The sequence below is a fragment of the Procambarus clarkii genome, unplaced genomic scaffold, assembly GCF_040958095.1.
Source record: "Procambarus clarkii isolate CNS0578487 unplaced genomic scaffold, FALCON_Pclarkii_2.0 HiC_scaffold_107, whole genome shotgun sequence".
Classification (NCBI taxonomy): domain Eukaryota; kingdom Metazoa; phylum Arthropoda; class Malacostraca; order Decapoda; family Cambaridae; genus Procambarus; species Procambarus clarkii.
Window position 1 is genome coordinate 1,546,495 of NW_027189140.1, and position 22,255 is coordinate 1,568,749.

The window sequence follows — 22,255 nt, forward strand, 5'->3', positions numbered from 1 at the left end:
CATCAACAAGTCATGCAGCCTCCGCCAGCAATGAATAATTACCTAAGTGTAATTACCTAAGTGTAGTTACAGGATGAGAGCTACGCTCGTGGTGTCCCGTCTTCCCAGCACTCTTTGTCATATAACGCTTTGAAACTACTGACGGTCTTGGCCTCCACCACCTTCTCACTTAACTTGTTCCAACCGTCTACCACTCTATTTGCGAAGGTGAATTTTCTTATATTTCTTCGGCATCTGTGTTTAGCTAGTTTAAATCTATGACCTCTTGTTCTTGAAGTGCCAGGTCTCAGGAAATCTTCCCTGTCGATTTTATCAATTCCTGTTACTATTTTGTATGTAGTGATCATATCACCTCTTTTTCTTCTGTCTTCTAGTTTTGGCATGTTTAATGCTTCTAACCTCTCCTCGTAGCTCTTACCCTTCAGTTCTGGGAGCCACTTAGTAGCATGTCTTTGCACCTTTTCCGGTTTGTTGATGTGCTTCTTAAGATATGGGCACCACACAACAGCTGCATATTCTAGCTTTGGCCTAACAAAAGTCATGAACAATTTCTTAAGTATATCGCCATTCATGTAATTAAATGCAATTCTGAAGTTAGAAAGTGTGGCATATGCTCCTCGCACAATATTCTTTATGTGGTCCTCAGGTGATAGTTTTCTATCTAGAACCACCCCTAGATCTCTTTCTTTATCAGAATTCTTTAAGTGGTGCTCCATATACTTATTTTGTCCAGGTCTTCTTGAAGGGCATGACAATCATCTAAATTTCTTATCCTTCCTATTATCTTAGCATCATCAGCAAACATGTTCATATAATTCTGTATACCAACTGGTAGATCATTTATGTACACAATAAACATCACTGGTGCAAGAACTGAACCCTGTGGTACTCCACTTGTGACATTTCTCCATTCCGATACATTGCCTCTGATTACTGCCCTCATTTTTCTATCAGTCAGAAAATTTTTCATCCATGATAGAAGCTTACCTGTCACCACTCCAATATTTTCCAGTTTCCAGAACAACCTCTTATGTGGAACTCTGTTGAAAGCCTTTTTTAGGTCCAGATAGATGCAGTCAACCTAACCATCTCTTTCCTGTAATATCTCTGTGGCTCGATCATAGAAACTGAGTAAATTCGATACACAGGATCTTCCAGATCGAAAACCATACTGTCTGTCTGATATTATATCATTTCTCTCCAGGTGTTCTACCCATTTAGTTTTGATTAGTTTTTCCAATACTTTCACTATTACACTTGTCAATGATACAGGTCTATAATTGAGGGGGTTTTCCCTACTGCCACTTTTGTAGATTGGAACTATGTTAGCCTGTTTCCACACGTCTGCTACGATTCCTGTACACAGGGATGCCTGAATGATCAGGTGAAGTGGAATGCTGAGCTCAGATGCACATTCTCTCAGAACCCATGGTGAAACGCCATCTGGGCCAGCTGCTTTGTTCTTACCGAGCTCCTTTAGCATATTTTCCACTTCATCTCTAGACACCTCTATCCGCTCTATGTTGTTCTCTGGAATTCTTATTGTGTCTGGTTCTCTGAAGATTTCATTTTGTACAAACACACTTTGGAACTTTTCATTTAATGTTTCACACATTTCCTTTTCATTTTCCGTGAATCTGTTTCCCATTTTCAACCTCTGGATATTATCCTTTACCTGCAATTTCTTGTTTATGAATTTGTAGAATAGGCCCGGTTCTGTTTTACATTTATCCGCTATCCCTTTTTCAAAATTTCTTTCTGCCTCTCTCCTTACTGCTGTATAGTTGTTTCTCGCATCTTTGTATCGCTGGTGTGTTTGGGGGTTTGGCCTCTTCCTATACTGATTCCATTTTTGTGTCTTTTGGTCTCTTGCCCTCTCACAATTTCTGTCGAACCAATCCTGTTTTCTGGCCCTGCATCTCTGTTTTGGTATAAATTTTTTTGTGCCTTTATCATATATTTCACAAAACTTGACATACATCTCATTCACTTCCTTGCCTAGCATCAAGTCTGTCCAATTATACTCACTAAAAAAATTTCTAAGGTCACCATAATGTCCTCTCCTGAAGTCTGGTTTTTCAACTGCTTCAAACTCCTTATTTTCTTCCAGCTTATAACGCATTGCATACTTTATTCCCAAAAAGACATGGTCACTTTTACCCAAGGGAGGAAGGTACTGAATGTCAAATATCTCTTCCTCCTTCCTGGTAAATATCAAATCTAGCATGGAGGGAACGTCCCCTTCCCTCATCCTCGTAGCTTGTTTAACATGTTGATACAAGAATGTTTCCAGGATGAGGTCTACAAATTTACAGGTCCAAAAATCTTCTGTTTTAGCTTCATATGCTTCCCAGTCTATGGATTTCAAGTTGAAGTCACCGACTATCAACAGTCGTGATCTATCGTTATCCGCTCTCGCTATAATCTCTCTCATTATTGTTATAAGACCTTCACGTTTACTATCTAGCTCCTCCTTTGACCATGTGCTGCTTGGCGGTGGACTATATGCATTTATTATCATTAGTTTATCATCCTCATGGCAGATCTCTCGTGCTATTATGTCAACTTCTTGTGGATTGGCAGTCATTATTTCGTTCACCTTTAGGTGTTCTTTTACCAGCACAGCAACGCCACCGCCTTTCCTAATTTTTCTGTCCCGTCTCCAAATTGAGTAGCCCCTTGGGAATATGACCTCATTTAAAATTACATCTTCAAGTTTTGTCTCCGTGAGTGCAACAATGTCTGGTGTCTGCAGCTGTATTACATCACTTAACTCCAGTATCTTCGATCTTACTCCATCTATGTTGGTGTATGCAATCTTCAGGAACTTGTTCCCCCTCTCCTTATTCTTCACTCCCCCTCTCTCTATTGATTTTGTTGGTTTGCCTTTATGTACCACTTTACTGGTTTGCCTACCCCTATCACTTTGTAGAGAAAAAAATTGATTTCTTCTTCATTCCTGCTCACATTTAAATGTTTTGCCTTGGCGAGGTTCAGTTTCAGCTTTTCTCTATCTTCTTTTGAAAGATCTCGTCTTAACGACCACCCTTTCCCATCCTCATCACTTTGTAATTTTCTAGCATTCCTTAGTACTTCTTCCATCTGTTTGGCACCGTTTAGGGTGATCCTCAAAGGTCGATCTTTCCCTTTTACGTACCTGCCTATTCTCCTGTAGTCGCACACATTCTCTATGGTTGTAAGACCTTCCACGAGGCCAACAATTTTATCTACTACTTTAGCTTCTTCTACAGCTCTTTCTGACCTAGATGTTATCGCCTTTTCTTTGCAGCCAAAAATGATCAGGGACTTACTCCGATCAACTGTGTTTTGCACCAACTTCGGGTTAGATGCCAATTCTTTTCTCACTTCCAGCCTAATGTTTGTTTTATCTTGGTTGCTGCAGTGTTTGACTTCCTTTACTGCTGCTTCTATTTTTTCCTTCTCCTTGGCCACTTGTGCATAAGTGAGTTGCATATCTTTCTTGCACTGTTCTATTCCCTGTGTAACTTCCTCCATCTGTGCTGACAAAAGCTGTTTCTCCTGTTGAATTTCCTTCCCTAACCTATTGTAGTTATTTATGTTTAAATTTACTTTAACTTCTTCCAAAGCTATTTTTAAGAGTTTATTTTCTTCTTCCATGGCTTTGCAATTTGTTTCCAATTGAATCTTATCCTTGCACAAGTCTTTCACTAAACCCTCAAGACATAAAACTTTGCTATTCAAATGGTTATTACTTTCTTTCAATTTACTAATTATTTCTACATGAGAGTTCACTATAGTATCTAAATTTACCAACTTGTTATGTAGACTGCTAATATCAATGCTTTCTTCATTGAATCTCTCAAAATCAAGCTCTGTTTTGTTTTTCCCCTTGCCAGTGGCCATCTTGAATGATCTTCTCTGCACTGTAAACACTAGGGCAACTTTTTCTCATCCGATTTTTCACTTCCCTTAGCACTTTCCTGTTATCTCACCTATTTTTCAAGAGCACTATACCTTTATGTTCTCTGGGACACCACTCACTACCATCAACCTGTACTACAATACTTAGGATTGTTGAAATATGCTGGAGCTCCTCTGCTGCAAGTGTTGACCCTAGGGGTGTCACCTTTTTCATGGGTGTTTGAATGCTCTACAAGCCATGCTGCCCCCGCCGATACTGAATTCCCATCAACAAGTCGTGCAGCTTCTGCTGGCAACGAATGCTCTACAAACCATGCTGCACCCACCGATGCTGAATTCCCATTGACAGGTCGTGGAGCATTTGCCGGCAACGAATGTCCTACAAGTCATGTTGCACCCGCCATATAGACAAGTCGTGGAGCATCCGCTAACAACATAAAATATAATTGAAAGGCATATAAATTAGTGTAAAAAGTGTTGATAGATTACAGTATTGTAAGTGTTAATGATTGATTAAGTCTTGACAAAAAGATACTGTATAGTTTAAATATACAGTAGAAATAATTTTAGTTGTGAAGTAGAATTAGAACTCTTGTGAATTAGTAGTAAGCCTAGCTGTTGTGTGAAGTGAATGCCTGAAAATAAGTGTACATACTGTATGTACCCTGTATACAATATAAACAATATAAAACTGTACTGAACAATATTAAACAAGCGCTGCAGAGGATGACGTAATCTTAACACCTTCGTAATCTTCAGCTTCATTAAAAGTCAATTTACAAATTTTATTATAGTATTACAACATAGTTTTTTTTCAACAAAAGCTACATATTAGTCTCTGCAAATGTATATTCTATCATTAGCAGAGAAAAGGTGAGCTCAATATATTTCGTCTTTGCTAGCTCTCAGTGACAAGGCTTGATCGCCATTGTATGGCCTGGCAGCCACAGCCTGTGTCGTAACATTAACAATACATTACCTGCACTGTTCAGGGTAAAACAAAATGCATCTCTAAAATTTTATTGAGAAAATATTAACAATCACTGATTGATACATGAAATATTTTGCAATACAAAGGAATGAACCAATTTTTCCCACCCATCTGGATTTGATCAGAACGTGTTCACACATCCATGCAGCAGCCAACAGCTGGCTTAATCGTCGGCATGGCACTAAATTGGAACGCAATTACACAATTAACTATTTAATTTTAGTTATACGGTATAAAATATATCCAACCTGAAAGTTACTTGAAAAATTACCCGACCAGACTTAACTTCAGAAATACCGGAGCTCCGGAAATAACAACCAGGGTACAGCCCCATTTAGGCCGTTAAATTGAGACACGCCAACAACACGGCTACCTAAGAAGGGACAGAAAGAAAAGGAAGGACCGCCAAAAAAAACCCAAAGGAGGAGATGGAACGTCTGCCGTACAGAAAAGCATCCCAACACCAGCAAGCCTGCCAGGATATCAGTGACGACAGTCCCGAAGAGCGAATTTAGAGAAGGGACACAGAGAGACCGTGAAAATGCCACTAGTCTAGTACCCGAACCAAGGAGTACGAGCCATGAGGATATGACCACCATAGTTAAGATCCCCAAAGGGAGGAACAAAAGAGAGAAGACTGACCACGAGACCCCAGAGGCACATGCACCAGGGGACACCAGTGGAATGAGAGCCCAAATGAGCTCAATAGACAAGTGAAAAGTGGGACCAAAAAGCCAGAGCACAACTCCCGCAAACACAACTAGGGAAGTACAACTAGGTAAGCACCGTACAGAGACTCCAATGTACATGGAAGGGTGAAGCCGGTCACTGCAAGACGGGCAAGGAAGGAGTGACCCAGAGAAGACCATGAAAAACAGTGTCATGACCCTCCCTAGCAACCATTCACCCAGACAAACAAGTAAGGCTCCAGGAAGAAGCACGGAAGGGCCAACAAAATTCCACAACCAATCCCCAACACACATCCACAGCATGAAAACTGCTGCAAAACATTACCTCAGAACACCCAGATAGGAACACTCACCTCATAACACATACCCCCACCACTGTAACTAGTAACCTCGTGGAGGTAGGGCCCATATCTGGACTCAAGCATGGGCTGGACATGCATATGAGTGGGACTGGATGGGTAGAAACAGGAGCTGCCTCATATGGCCCAATAGGCCTGCTGCAGTCACCAGTGTTCAAATATTCGTACATCCATCTCCAAGACTCACTAACCAGCGCCTGGCCAAAAGGGAAGCCAGACCGCATAAACTCACCTGCAGAAGATAGGCACGAACGTGTCACGACACAACATAGCCAAGAAGAGTCTGGGATCACCACCAGTGAAAGAAGGCAGAGCCACCCAGGCAGGAGAAGAAGGTAGAGACGAAGGAGAAGCCCAACACCCATACATAGGTAAAACCTCGCGTCCGCCCCATAGCAGCAATCCAGAACATTCCTAGGAGCTACCGGGCCTGGACTGGAGAATGGAGAAGCACGAAGTGAAGTAATTGAGAGAAAAAGCGGCGCAAAACCCCAGCTCACGTGCACACCGCCTGTATCAAAACAAACAAGGCGCATGCACAGCAGGGATGACAATCCCATATGAGAGTACACAGGGCAGCCGCCATCCGTAGTCAAAAAGAGCAGGAAGGAGTGAAAAGAAACATTGCACAGCCACCCATTTGGGCTACAAAGAGCCCAACCAGGCTACAAGAAGCCCAATCTGGCATCCCTGTGCAGTGCAGGACAGTCCATGGAGAAGGACCAAGCCCCAGAAAGGACTGGAAGGCGTCAGACATTCCAAAAACATGGTAAGCAGCAAAACCTTCTCGATCCTTCGAGAACAAATTAGCAAGCGTGAAGCACGAAGGCACTGAAGGCAAAGTCACACCCAAGACCAAAAGTCATGCAGACCCACAAGAAAAGGGGAACAGGACTGTGAAGGCCTGTCCCAAGAAGGGTGGAGAACGCACCCACCGACAGGACAGACCTGATGGATCCACGGGACAAGGAACCGATCCTGGGGAGGGGCTGACTCCCAAAAACATGTACGGAGAGAGGAGAGAAAAAACCCACTCCTCGTGACCACAAGCCCTGCCCAGAGGGTAGAAAAACCCAGGTGGGGTCTAAACGTCGGCCCTTCACCAGCCCCGGGAACCCATAAGGCAGGTCCTGGGGTCGAGCCGTTCCTCCAAAGCCCCAGCCTTACAAGAAAAGCCCGAGCAACCGGACAAGTACTAAGGAAGGGAGCCCACTGGCAGACTCATACAACACAGCTGGAGGAACAGGCTCGAATGCCCCCGTTGCTACCCCGGAAGGGGCAAATTCCCGAGACCGCCTGAGTCTCAAGACAATAATAGGGAAAGACAAGGGGGCGCGGAAGAAACAAAACCGAAGCATCCAACACCCCCAAGCTCCATCACATCAACCAAAACGGGGCAGCCCAGGGGCTCCCAGGGAACAAACGACCGAGTGCATTGCAACACTGAAACTCACTGTGGAACGCCTGTGCTGCCTGCACCAGCATAGTCAGCATAAGACTGGGTAATCAAGCCACAAACAAGGAACAAAACTCGCAGGGCTCTGGACCGAAGGTGACACTGACCCCACAGGTAGCAGACGGAAGCAAAACAGTGAGAGTCACCCTGAGACAAGGGGGTACAGAGCAACCTTCGAACTCGCACAAAGCATGGGGGGACTCTGAGGCCACATCCATTGGACCCACGTGCTCCCTCGGGGTTTCTCAGGGTCCTGAGCGTTTACCTACAGGAACTCTCGCCCAGGTAATCCCAGGGGGGGTACTGCTAACCGGAGCCCAAAACTACCAAACAACTGTCTAATGCTGAACCCCAGGGACGTGTACACTCACGGGGACCAAGCAGGGGGCACCACCAGAAGAGAACCGTGCACTGATGAGGCACAAAAAGGGGGCAAGCAAGCAGACCCCCCTACAAGGCAAAAAGAAAAAGAAAAAGAAAACCCCACTAGAGGACAATGTACCCCAAGGAACAGAGCCAGCAGCCGTAAGTGGTAAAAGCAAGCTGCGCAGTACCCTGCGCCCCACCAGTGCAAACTGCCTCTTACCCTAAGGTAAACCAGGAAGACAGAACCCGTAAGCGCCCAAAGGGCAGTCGAAAACCAAGCAGGAATATGGCCTAACAGAGGCAGACCCCAAGGAACTTGTGGAAGGCAACCCAAAGCCCTAAGGGCAGTACTTACAGGGCACCGAGGGATGGAAACCCTAGGCACATGCAGCCGAGTACTGGAGAATCACTCCCGGCTCATGCACCACCTAGAAGACAGTCACCACACACTAGGTACAGTGTTGAAACAACCACTGGAGCCAGAGCACATGACCTCAGCCTTTAGCATCAGCCTTAGAACTGAAAGGTGGATAGCCGGCATGAGGGGTCTGGGGCTCCCCCTTCCCCTGCGCAGACAGCGGCGCGGCGACATGTGATGTCATGATCGTTTGCTCGTTTCTTTTAGGGAAGTTTTATCCACTTGTTCAGCTTTGGGTAGCAATAATTTCACCAGAATAGGGGTTTGTTTTGGGATGCTTACCTTTTTGGGTGCCTGACCCGGGTGATGGCAGACACAATGCTTCCAACCACTCGGGGGTTTCTATAGGCCATTGCACCCCATGCCACTATGAGGGGGCCAGGTTCTGGCTCGTGGTCCTCGGTAGGCCTACAGAACTCCATACACATGACTGATGCCAAAGTCTGACATTAGCATATCAGCCTAGTAAGCTCCGGGGAGCCGATGGGGCTTCCCCAAGAAAAATCTTCAATATGGCATTTGAAATATGCACCAAATTCAGACAACAAAATTTACAACTCAAAACGTTTAGTGTTTTATGAAAAATCCATCCTAATCGAATTGTAGAACAGACAGCAGCACACACTATATGTAAAAATGGTGAGAATCAGTCAGAAACTGAATTTTTTGCAGCTGATTCAATGTTAAAACTCTAGTTTTAGAGATAATTGAAGTTAAAGTTATCGATAATGTATAAGGTAGTTCTAATTCATTAATTTACTTGTATGTTTTAATAAATATTGTTTGGCATTCGTACTCGAATATGTGAAATTTATAGGTCAATATGTGTTGAAATGAATTTAAGAAAAAATAACCACCCAAGAAACTAAATACAGTATAGGGATAATTATAATAATTATAATGATTTAGGGGATAAATTTAGGGTATACTCTATTAAGTCAAAAAGCCCTAATCTGGTCCTTAATCATCAAAACAATCTAAAGAAACAAGGAAAATAGAGTTTGAAATCTGTGAAAAAATATGCCTATAAAAATTCAGTCCCAAGTTCTGGTACTTACTACTGATTTATTTGTTGACCAATTTAATTCATTCTTAACATAGTTAACCCTTGTGTTGCTCAGGGCTATTTGGCCATTGTCACCCAAAGGCGCATAACAAACAAAAAATGATTTTTTCTTCTAAATCCGTTAATTTGTGTTCTCTGATCATGGGAAAAATAGTAATAAAATCGTAAGTGGCATATTTTGCCTGCTATAGGGTGGGGAAGTGTGGCAAAAAACAGGCGCTGACTCATCATGCATCCCAGATGTTCTGCTCTACCCCAGCTGTCAGGCAGAAGTGGCCACAAAGAGATAAATACCTAATTATTTAAATGTCTCTGATTGATTTTTCTTTGTTTTTTTTTTGCTGTAATATTATTCAATAGTGTGTAGTGTGATATATTTATATAACAAAATGTGTGAATCATAGCTGTACTCAAAATTATGGTGTGCATATTGTTGTGTAACATATGTTTGTTATGTTGTTGGGTAGATTAGATACACAGTGTTTAGTGAGTTTCATATTTATTTAGTAGTCCTGGATACAGCAGTTTCATAGACGTTGAGATGGAGCTTGGAGCAGAGCAGAGAGCCGAGTGTTGCCGGAGTCGCTGAGCTCTATGTGGGAGAGTGTTGTAGCTCGATGCGGTCTTAGTCTGCTGCCTGTTCTGTGTCGAAGCTGTAGCATCTTGGAGATGATTAGAACTACATACCCCGAGTGCTACATTCTTGACTGGAAATTGTACTGTTGTCTATTCTCATATCGCTTCCTTATATTTAGTGACTACCCCTCACCTTTCTCTACTACGATAGGAGGATGTGAGAACTGTTACCTGTAATTAGGGATAGGATTATAGCTTGTGTAGTTAGTGCTAATTAGTTACGCCATTAAGATAAATGAAATAATGGAGCAAGTATAAGTATTACTCACTACAGGACTCCCCCTGCCAGGGAACGAAAGAAAAGCAATACAACAAAATATACGAGGCTACTGTTCCTTGGGTCACCTGTGGATCATGTAGTCTGGTACCAAAAGATGCAGGCAGTGTGTAGACAAGTTCGGTGTAGCAGGAGAGAAGAATGTGCTTGATTGTTGCATCCTTGGGTTGCTGGTGGAGCATTTAGATCCGGGGCGGATGGGCTCGGGCACCAGAACAATAGGAGGTAATGTAGGCACGTAGGTAGGACAACGAGGGAATCACTGCTAGAGCTGAATTGTCCTGGAGGCAACGAAGAATCAGAAATGCAAGCTGTAAGTCCTGTACTGCGCAAGGTGCTTGAGTCGGCAGAGTACCAGAATGCAGTGAATGTGTAGATGAATCTGATGACAGAGCAGCTGTCGTGGGCATCCCTGTAGGACAAGCAGTGCCCTAGCAGCGACTGAGAGTCGGCAGGACAGGCTGTAGATCCTACATGATGTAATCATTGATGAGGCTGTCAGATGAGTAACGATCGTGGAGCAGCAAGCCGTAGCAGACGAAAATGCAGAGATGATCGCGATGAACATCATAGCTGTGGCAAGGGTGTTGGCAGCGTTCCATGACAGGTGGCTGTGGTCCACAGCAAGCAGTAGCAGTAGAGGTCCAGTGAGAGTCCATGTTGTAGTCTGTTGTGGCTGGGTATCGTCGAAACCCAGTGATCAATCGATTGATCGATTATAGATTCAATTACTGTATTATGTTCATCAAACAATGAACAAATACTTTGTCGGTTATTGCACTATAAACACAGGTTATATATAAGTATCTACATGTTTTCTTCACCATAACGAACCACTAAGTTGGTATTATGAGTCAAAAAGCAATGGAGTGACCGCCACACACCAGCCAGCCACTCGCTGCCACTCACTACCTCAACACCTCACTCGCCCATATTCTCCACCCACCATACTGTTTTTGCTTTTATTCACTATATACAGACATTATATATAAGTATCTACATGTTTTGTTCACAACTGTACAAATAAGCTGATATAGTTAGTTCAGGCACTAAGAGACGTCCCTACACACAGTCAGCCAGCGGCTGCCTCCCTCACACATTCAAGGTCAGACGCACTAAAATTTCTCCCCCAACAATACAGTTTGTGGTGTTATTACCCTATATACACACATTATATATAAGTATTTACATGTTTTGTTCACGATAACTGTTCAACTAAGCCGGTATAGTGCCCAAAGAGCATAGTGGCCACCCCTATCAACATGACAAATCATGCAGATGTCGCCATCTCCCTCACCAAAATGGCATCTCCCCCACACTCGTTTTGCTGTTATTACACTGTATATACACGTTATATATAAGTATCTACATTTGTGTTCACCATAACGAACCATTAAGTTGGTATGCTGAGTGGCAGTGGCAGCACGCCACTGGCTGTCACTTCCTCCCTCCCTCACCTGACTCGACACCATTCTCCTCCCACTATACTGTTTTTGCTTTTATATACAGACGTTATAAGTATCTTCATGTTTTGTTCACCATAGCGAACAACTAAGCTGGTATAGTGAATCCAGACAATAAAAGGTAGTCACATAGAGTCAGCAGACAACCCTACCTCCCTCCTCACCAATTACTTCTCCCACTAAAGCGCTAATTATCACAACAATCCTGCTATTAACAGAATCCTGGTCATTTTTACCACAGTCAGGGGTCTTCTGTAATACTATCATCGCTAAATAATAGCATGAACATATATATCATGGCATTTTTAGGCGATGCTGTGGTCACAAGCTGAACAGCAATGCTGTGAGCTCATGCTGTGTGCAGGCTTGGTGGCTCAATCAGTACTGAGGCCCTAATACCAGGGAATGTGGCCCACGATTTAAAAAAAAAAATGGCGTCTGTTTACAAGAGCCCTGATGAAGGTAATTACCTAAGTGTAGTTACAGGATGAGAGCTACGCTCGTGGTGTCCCGTCTACACATCACTCTGTTATATAATGCTTTGAAGGTACTGACGGTTTTGGCCTCCACCACCTTCTCACCTAACTTGATCAATTTTATCGATTCCTGTTACTATTTTGTACATAGTGATCATATTGCCTCTGTTTCTTCTATCTTCTAGTTTTTGCATATTTTAGGTGTGATGAACCCCTGTGTATCTACGGACCATTTAAATCTTGCGTAGTACTCCATCGTGTCATATGACGCGATGTGCAATTTATTACAAGTTACTCAACCCTTCATATGACGTGTTGCGCAGTTTAACCACTTAACTGCGCCAGCCGAGTATTCTCGGTCGGTGGGAAACTGCGCCAACCAAGAAAACTCTTTTTGATTGTTTCGTACCCATTCTAAATGTGTGCACGGTTGGTTGTGTATGAAATGGACTCTTAGGACCTCCAGTGAGAGGCAGCCATCTTGGAAAAAATTTCCAAAATACCCTAAGGCTGCTGGCTGGGTTAGTACTGAGTGGGCAACCATGGGTGGCGCACGCACCTCTGGCTCCGAAACACCTGAATGTGTTTGTGTGCGACATGGTGTTGAAAGATCGCGCTGTCAGTGAAATTCAAACCTTATTGTTTGAAGAACATAAGGGTCATAATATTGGTGAAGCTAGGCACAATAAGGACCTAACACAAAGGTCGGATGCAAGTGATACAACACTTATGAGGACGATACAGAGAGAGTGTCCAGCTGTAGTTCTGAGCGCCACCCTTGCCCACCTATGCTATCCCCAATTTATTTAGATGATTCATAGATGAATAATTTTCTGCGTTCAGTGATGATGCATCTAATACAAGTAGCATAGATGAACAGTGTTTGCATCTTCCATGGTGATGTTTTCAATAGATATTTTCAACAATAGCTGAATCTCTTCTTGACTGAGGAACACCCTTTGAGGCCGGCTGAATCTCTTCCTGTGTGGGACCTTACAAAGCAATCTTTTCAAGACTAACTTACAAATTTAACTTTTTCTGTAATCTTTTCAAGACTACCTTACATTTTACAAGCTTGGCTACATACCACCTACAGGTACTAATGCCAAGGGTGAATGTGAGTGCGTTATTTGCAAGCACGCAGAACGAAGAAACAGGAAGCGAAAATTTATCTGTACCTGGTGCAACAGGAGCGAAGTCGCGCTGTGCACCATGGACTACTTCGTTGATTATTACTCACTTCCGAAGTACTGAGTGTGTAATACAATGTGTTACTGTGTAGTGTGTGAACCTGTACATATTATAATTTTAATGAATTTTTAACAAGCAATATTGTGACAATAAACATTTATTGTGGACACATTACTGACACATGTATCACAGTTCCATGGAACATTATGAACATTCTACTGTATACATATTGTAAAGGACACAAATATGCATCATATATGATAAAAAAACAAATAAAAGTGCATTGGAAATACATAGAACAAATAATTGAAAATATGTTTGTCGCCACACCCGGTGCTTGAATGGCCCGCGCGACCGTGTCTGGGCGATTCACCCACGGGCGACCAGCCCTTGATGACGTCCGGCGCATCTTCTCCACATCCCCACAGCCAAAGTAAGTGGAATTTGGTATTTATTTTTACATAGACATGTTCAGGGAAGGGAATTTATCATTTTATGAAGAAAAAATATTTTTTAAGAACACTATATTTCATGCGCACAGGGAATTTCATAATTAACTCGGCGCAGCACGGTGGTTAAGCCAGATCCAGTAACAAATTTCTCTCAAATATTGGATTTATATCATATATATTTTTGGGTTATATATTTAGTTTAACAACATTATTAGGATAATAAGAGCTATAAAAATACTTATTTTCGAAATGATTTATTGATTTTATTATTTTCCTTTCCTAGTTATGTGTTGACTTTCCTAGTTATGTGTTGAATGTGGGTGCTGAAGTTGAGTCTCTTGTCTAGGAATAGGCCAAAAAACTTGCCATCATTTTTATTACTGATGTTAGTGTTGTCTATCTGTAGCTGAATTGCATTTGATGATTTGCTTCCAAATAAGATGTAGTAGGTCTTTTCTATGTTTAATGTTAGTTTGTTAATTGACATCCATAAGTGGACTTTTTTTAATTCTTCATTCACAACATTATTTAGTGTATGTGGGTTGGGATCTGAATAGATAAGGGTAGTATCATCAGCAAACAATATAGCTTTAAGAATATTAGAGACATTAGGCAGATCATTGATATATATAAGAAATAGAAGAGGTCCTAAGATGCTGCCCTGTGGCATTCCAACGGTAATTGGTAGAGTGGAAAAAGCTGTATCATTGATGGTTACATATTGGCGTCTGTCACTAAGATAGGATCGGATGTAGTCAAGGGCAAGACCTTGGATTCCATAATGCTGGAGTTTAAGTAAGAGGTAGTTGTGATTAACAGTATCAAAGGCTTTTCTTAGGTACATGAAGAGTCCAATCGGAAACTCATTTTTGTCAGGGGCTGAGTAGATTACGTCAAGGAGACTAATGATTGCATCATTGTTGCTCTTTTGGGACCGGAAGCCAAACTGGCAGGGGCTGAGTATGTCGAATTTTACGAGGTAGGAATAGAGCTGTTTGTTAATTTTTTCAAATATTTTTGATAGAATGGGTAGGTTTGATATTGGTCTGTAATTGTTTATGTCCGCCGGATTGCCTCCTTTATGGACTGGCGTTACTCTTGCTATTTTAAGGATATCAGGGAAGGTATGACACACTATAGATTTGTTGAACAGTAGAGCTATGGGTTATCTTGAGTTATCTTGAGATGATTTCGGGGCTTTTAGTGTCCCCGCGGCCCGGTCCTCGACCAGGCCTCCACCCCCAGGAAGCAGCCCGTGACAGCTGACTAACACCCAGGTACCTATTTTACTGCTAGGTAACAGGGGCATAGGGTGAAAGAAACTCTGCACATTGTTTCCGTCCGGCGCCTGGGATCGAACCCAGGACCACAAGTCCCGCGTGCTGTCCGCTTGGCCGACCAGCTGGGGCAAGGGCATGGGAGGCGCTCTTGTATACAATGGACAGAATTTCACTGGTGTTCCCTGCCTTGGTTTTTGGAGAGTGTATGATGGACACAACATCTGCCGGGCTGATTGGTGAAATGAGGAGAGAGTTTGGATAGCTGCCTGAGAGATATGTGTTAATATGTGTCCGAGTCTGTGGGATTTTACTGGCAAGATTAGCACCAACTGATGAAAAGAAGCTATTAAATTCATTTGCCATTTCTAAACCAGTTGACGGTGTATACCCATCCTTATAAAGTTTTATTTGGTTACGTGAGTGTTGTTTAGTTCCTAAGATACTAGAGATTGTTTTCCATGTGCTTTTCATGTTGCCTTTTGCTTCATTGAATCTATTCACATATGAAAGTTTTGCCTTTCTTATGATACTGGTAAGCATTGATGAGTACCTTTTAGCTACTTCCTTTGAAACTAGGCCAATCCTAAGTTTCTTTTCATATTCTTGTTTCTTGTTGATTGAGTTGAAAATGCCACTTGTGAGCCATGGATTGTTTAATCTTTTGTCAGTTACTTGCTTGGTAAGAAGGGGACAATGAAGGTTGTAGAGGCTTAGAGTTTTGGAGAGGAAGAGATTAGTTAATGAATTTATATCCTGTGTATTATTGAATTCAGAATCCCAGTTAATATTGTGAAGTGCATTTGTAAGATTGCCTAAAGCTGATACACTGTGTAACGTAAATGAAAGTTTCTTGCTTTTTGGTGGAGTTATATCCATGTTCGCTATGAGAAAGGTAGGATAGTGGTCAGTTGTTCTGTCGTAGATTACACCAGATACAAGGGGAGCTGTTATGTTTGTCCATATGTGATCCAAGGTAGTGGCAGATGTTTGAGTGACTCGGGTAGGTTTGGTGATTGTGGGGATTAGCATACAGGAGTTCATGCTGTTAAGGAAATATATAACCTCGGCTCAGGACGCCCCTGACGGGTCGCTCTGAGTCGTTGTCGATAGGAAGTGCTGTGAGTAACGCATTTATATCGTCAAAATGTTTACCAAGTGATCTAACATTTTGGTTGTAAACTGATAAACAGGTGCTATTTTGGAGTTTGTTTTTAGCCTGGTGTGCTGTGAAATACTTGCAATAATGATGATCAATGTGCTGGTTGGTGTAGATATGAGACAGAAGATTTTGATCAGGATCAATATCAGTGTGCATGGAAATGCAGAGGGATCACGATACAAAATGCACGATATAGCAAAACACAAGAATAGAAGCAAATACACATAAAATACTAACAAATTAGAAGTAAAATAAAGATTAATAGATAGCCAGGAAGGACACAGAAGTTAGATAAAATAAAAAATAAAAAATCAGTAAAGACTGACAATATAAGTGTAAAATAAAAATATGAAAAATAATAATTATAAAGTAAAATGATCTTAAAGATAATTAGCTTAGTAATGGTTAATTAAAATCCTATAATTAGTTTTAACCTAAGAAAACAAAGTGAGCTCAAATAGATAATTCCCCCCAAAAAACCAGCGTTGAATGTAATGAAACGCCATTTTCTGGGCGAGTCCCGTCGGCTCCCCAGAGCTATCCCAGTCTGATATGCTTATGTCAGACTTTCGCATCAGTCATGTGTATGGAGTTCTTAGGCCTACCGGGGACCACGGCCAGAACCGGGCCCCCTCAGAGAGGCAAGGGGAGCAAAGGCCTATAGAAGCCCCCGTGTGGTTGGAAGCATTCTATGTCTGCCATCGACCGGAACAGGCACCCAGAAAGGTAAGCGCCTCAAAACAAACCCCTATTCTGGTTAAAATTGCTACCAAAAGCCGAACTAGTGGATAGAACTCTCCAACCGAAAACAAGCAAACTAGTGTGACATCACACACCGCCGCACCGCTGTCTGCGCAGCTCCCCCCTCTCCGGGAGGAGGAAGGGGGAGCCCCAGACCCCCCACGCTGGCTACCCACACCTCAGTTCTTGAGGCTGGATGTCAAAAACGTGAAAAACCGCCGACCGGAGGGAGGGAGGGATGCCAGGGAGCCTCTGGGACTCACCCAGAAAATGGCATTTCATTACATTCAACGCTGGTTTTCTGAGGGGAGCCCTGTCGGCTCCCCAGAGCTAACTACCCACAGACGGAAAAAAGAGGGACATACCCGGGAGGCGGTCGTCGCTCACTCCTCAACTCGAAGCCGAGACAACTGGCTGCAAACGCCGACCCAATGCAGCACAGGCCTGACGGGGCCACGGGCATTCACAAGGTAACGAGCAGCCAGGGCCCTGTTCGACCGCCAAAATCCCCGCGCCCGAATATCAGACCAAGACATATTCCCAAAGACCGCAGCAAGAGCCGCGAACTTGCGAACGTCATGGGCACGGGGATAGACCGCAGGCTGGCTGGACTTAATAACCCTGCGGACGACCTGGGAGACTCGAACCCGCGAACAGGGAAGAAGGGAAACCGGATCAACCCACAGCGCCTCCCCGGACACACAAGCTGTGGCGCGCAAATAACGGCGAAGTGCCACAACCGGACACAAAACATGATGCACCCCCGGCCTGACCAACCCATGGACCCCTCCGGAACGCAGCAGTCTCATTCTTCGCCAGAAAAGAAGGAGACGGCTGCAAACGAACAAAACAATCACCACGACCAAATGAGCAGAAACCCCTGCGCCGGAGGAGAGCATGAAGCTCCCCTACCCGACCCCCAGAGGCCAAAGCCAACAAGAAAAGTGCCTTGGAAAAACAATCCTGGACTGAAGGGGCCACAACGAAATGAGGAGACGAAAGGAAAGCGAGCACTCTGTCCAAAGACCAGGACGGCTCAGGTGACGCATGAGCAGGCCGGAGGTGAAACAATGCACGAGACAGCTTGCGAAATGGCGCAGACATAACATCGATACCGAAAGCAAGCTGAAGCGGCTCCGCCAGCGCCGCACGATACGAAGCGACAGTGTTAGGCATAAGATGACGGTCCTGAAACAACCACGAGAGGAAGGACAAGACCACCCGAACAGACAAGGAACTAATACGACGAAGACGCAAAAAGAAACGGAAGGACCGCCAGGAAACTTCATACTGCCGCCGAGAAGAAGCCCTCAGGTGGGACACCAACAAGGAGGCCACCTGATCACCATAGAGATGATGATAGACTCGAGTCAAAAAAACCATACGCGAAGACTCGAGGAGAAGATCGAACTAGCCATGTGACGTACCGACCCGATCTGCTGAAAGAGGCGGAGCCGTGGGAAAACCCTCGGGTTCGAACACCGAGCAACCAGCGCCTGAAACCAAGGCTGGGCCGACCACCAAGGGGCCAGAAGGACAACTCTCCCCTGGTAAGTCTCTAAGCGAGTCAGGACCTGGAGCAACAGCCGAACCGGGGGGAAAGAGGTACAGGAACCCCCACCTCGACCAGTCTAGCCGAAAGGCATCGACCCCGACGGCCTCACGATCGGGGAAGGGCGCCGCATAAATGGGAAGACGCCGCGACCACGCCGACGCGAAGAGGTCCACCTTGGGGTGCCCGAACGTCTGGCAAAGCCAACGGAAAGACTCGTCGTCGACCGTCCACTCCGTGGAGAGGGGAACGAAGCGAGACAGGGCATCGGCCAAGATGTTGGACACGCCCCGTACGTGAACTGCCAGGAGAGCCAAACCCTGAGAACTCAGCAGACGAGTCACCCGAAGCGACCAACCCCAAAGAGACAAGGACCGCATCGAACCCCCGCGGTTCAGGCAATGAACCACCGGAGAGCAGTCCGTATGGAGCTGAATCGTCGATCCGCGGGCCACCTGAATCCTCCCCAGAGCAAACCACACTGCCGCGAACTCCCGCACCGTGCTGTGAGCTCGACGGAAGGACGGATCCCAACGCCCCTGGCCGGCCTGGTGAGCACTGGTCACAAAACCCCAGCCGAGAGACGATGCATCCGTGTACACATCGAGCGAGGGCTCGGGTAGGCGCCAAGGCACTGAACCCCGAAAAACCCGAAGAGGAAGCCGGTGACACAGCAACCGACGCAAGGCCCCCGGGGGTCAAACTCTGCGATCGCGAGAGAGGCGGAAGGGGGAACCCCGAAGAAACCAGAACAGCCGTCGAAGCCAAACCCGACCCAGCGGGTAGACCACCATTGCGAAGTACAGGCTCCCGCACAGCCCCTCGAGCAACCGCCGGGTGACCCGAGGGCCCTCCAGAAACAGACGAAGGCGGGACCGCAGCTGCAGGAGAGAGACTGGAGGGAGAGACAAGGAGGCGGTTCGAGAGTCCCAAACGAGACCCAGCCAAGTCCGAACCTGAGAGGGAACCAGATGGGACTTCCTCCAGTTCACCAAGAACCCGAACTCGGCGAGCTGGGAAAGAACCAAATCCCTGGCAAGCAAGCAAGCTGACTGGCTGGGAGCCCAAACCAGCCAGTCGTCAAGGTAGGTCAACACCCGAACACCTAGGAGACGCAAACGAGCCACCACAACCCGTGTAAGGCGAGGTGCCAGGTTCAATCCGAACGGGAGACAACGAAAGCGGTAACTCAGATGCCCCCCCACAAAACCGAGCCAGTCCCTGAACCGTGGATGAATCGGGACATGCCAATAAGCGTCCCGGAGGTCCAGGGACACCATCCAAGCTCCCAGCTCCAAGAGGAGCCGAACCTGAGACAGCGTAGTCATCCGAAAGGAGGGGCAATGAGCCCAGGGGTTCAGACGGGACAAGTCCAGAATGAACCGCAGGTCCGCGCAGTCCCGTTTCGGAACCGGAAACAGACGGGAAACCCATCTGAGGGACTACGTCGTTTCGATGACGCCCAAGCGTACCCACTCCAAGACGACTCCACAGAGCACAGGGGAAGAAACCTGCCCTGCCAGCCCCGACCCCCCAAAGGGGGGAGGGGCCACCCAACGCCACCGCAGGCCGCAAGACACGACCCGAAAGGCCCACAAATCGTGGGACCAGGCACGGGCGAACAGTGCAAGCCGCCCCCCCCCATCGCCCCATCAAGGGGGCAAACCGCGAAAGGGCCGGCGACCCTTACGAGACCCAGAACCCCGCACAGCGCAAACACCGCACCGACCAGACGAGGGAGGGTCCGCAGGAGGAGCTAACCCCGAACCTGACACCAGAGGCCTACCACGACGAGAGGAACCCCGAGCCCTGGCACAACCTTTCCGGGAAGACCCATCCCGGGACCCCCGGAAAACCAACAAGTCCAACATCGGACGACAAGCCGCCGACGCAGCCTGAATAAACTGCGCCACGGCCGATTCCTCAAACAGAAGAGGACAAAAAGGTGAAGAACGCCTAAGAGCCAGAGCCCAAGCAGATTCCACGGAGGAACCCAGCACCGCCTGCCGACACGCGAGACGGGAAGCATAAAACAGGGAAACCGCATCCCGCAAAATCGGCGTGAACAGCTTTAACAAGGCAGCTAACGAACGCGCAGCCGAGGACAAGGTGCCGGACCCCGGGACGGACCCAAGCGATCTCACATCCTCCACGAGCCAATTCGAAGACAGCTCCAGGAGGGAAAAGAACCGCAAGGCTGAAGCCAAAAGGCCCCGGGCGCGCAAGTCCTACGCAACGAGTGCCGCCGAAAGGAAGGGAAACTGCACACGGAGCTGAATAACGCCCACATCGCGGGGAAGGGCAGGGGCAAACAAGCACTCATTCAGGTACTCAAGATCACCCCCAGGAAAACCTGAAGCACCGTGGAAGCTTCCCGCCACTCCAGCGTGCGGGAACGACAGAAGGAATGCCAGGAATCCAGAACAAACAAGGGGCAGTCTGCTAGCCAGGACGACACCGGAACCTCGTAATGGAGCCAGAAAGGGAACGAAGTCCCAAACCTGAATGCGGACGGATCCATTTCCGAGGCATAATCCGGGTCACGCAGGAGGTAAGCTGCAAAGGCCGCTCGCACCACACCAGGTTGGATGCGATAAGCCGAAAACCTCCGGAAGGACGGAACCGACGTACCCGGGGGAACACGGAACCAAACCCGGGGAGGGGCCGACACCAAATCCAACTCGTACACAGAGGGGGGGAAAAGAAAACCCCACTCCTTGTAACAATAAGCCCCGCTCAGAGGGAAGAAAAACCCAGGCGGGGTCTAGCGGGGCCCAAGGCCCCCTAGTCAGCCCCTCCCCAGCCTCGAGGTCCTTCACCACAGGACCCGAGGCCGAGTCCTCTCCCCAAGCCCCGACCCCACAAGACAAGGACGGAGCAGCCGGAAAGGCTGGAGGAAGGGGGGCCCACTGGTCAGACCCAGAAGCTTCAGCCGGGAGACAAGACTCGAATGCCTCTGCCGCCCCCCCGGAAGAGGCTCCCAAGTCCGGGTCTCGAAAAGCAAAGCGGGGCAGCCCCCGGGGCATCCGGGTGAGCAACCAACCGAGCGCGTTGCAACTGACAAAGCCTAGACTGCAACGCATGCGCCGCCTGTACCTGAATAGAATCATCAGAGGATTGGGTAAATTGAGTCATAGGCAAGCAGCAACACTCACAGGACTCAGGGTCGAAAGTATCACCGACCCAACAGGCAGCGTGGCAGAGGCAAAAACAATGAGGGTCACCCTGAGACAAGGGGACCGAACAACCCTCAAACTCGCACACAGCGAGTGGGGACTCCGGGGTCACATCCATCGGACCCACGCGCCCCCTAGGGGATTCCCAGGGTCCTGAGTGTTTACTTTAAGAAGACTCGCGCTCAGGTAGTCCCAGGCAGGGTGCTGCAAACTGGCGCCCAAAGCTACCAAGCAAACTTCTATAGCTGTACCCCAGGGACGTGTACACTCACGGGGACCTAGCAGGGGGGCGCCACCGAGGAGAACAGTGGAAGGGCAAAAACAAACTGAATAAAATGACAGAACCCCCCACCAGGCAAAAATAAAAAGAAAAACAAAACCCCGCAAGAGGACAGCGAACCCCAAGGAACAGAGCCGGTCGCGATGTCGGGAAATACAAGCTGAGCAGCACCCTGCGCTGCTACCAGTGCAAACTGCCTCTTACCTGCCGGTAACAAGGGAGAACAGAACACCCAAGAGCCCAACAGGCGGCCGAAAAACCGAAAGGTAAAACGGACCAGCAGAGGCAGACCCCGAGGAGCCTGTGGAAGGTGGCCCCAAGCCC

At 46.5% G+C, this 22,255-nt stretch overlaps 1 protein-coding gene across 1 annotated transcript in view; it reads right to left on the reverse strand.

Annotated features, from left to right (window-relative positions):
* The window catches only part of LOC138360324 (uncharacterized), a 78,087-nt gene extending 70,502 nt beyond the window's left edge, over window positions 1–7,585 (reverse strand). The window contains exon 1 of the mRNA XM_069320242.1: window positions 4,230–7,585. Coding sequence (XP_069176343.1) covers window positions 4,230–4,293 — 64 coding nt within the window. The 5' untranslated portion in view covers window positions 4,294–7,585. The remainder of the gene's footprint in view (window positions 1–4,229) is intronic.
* Window positions 7,586–22,255: the final 14,670 nt, after the last annotated feature.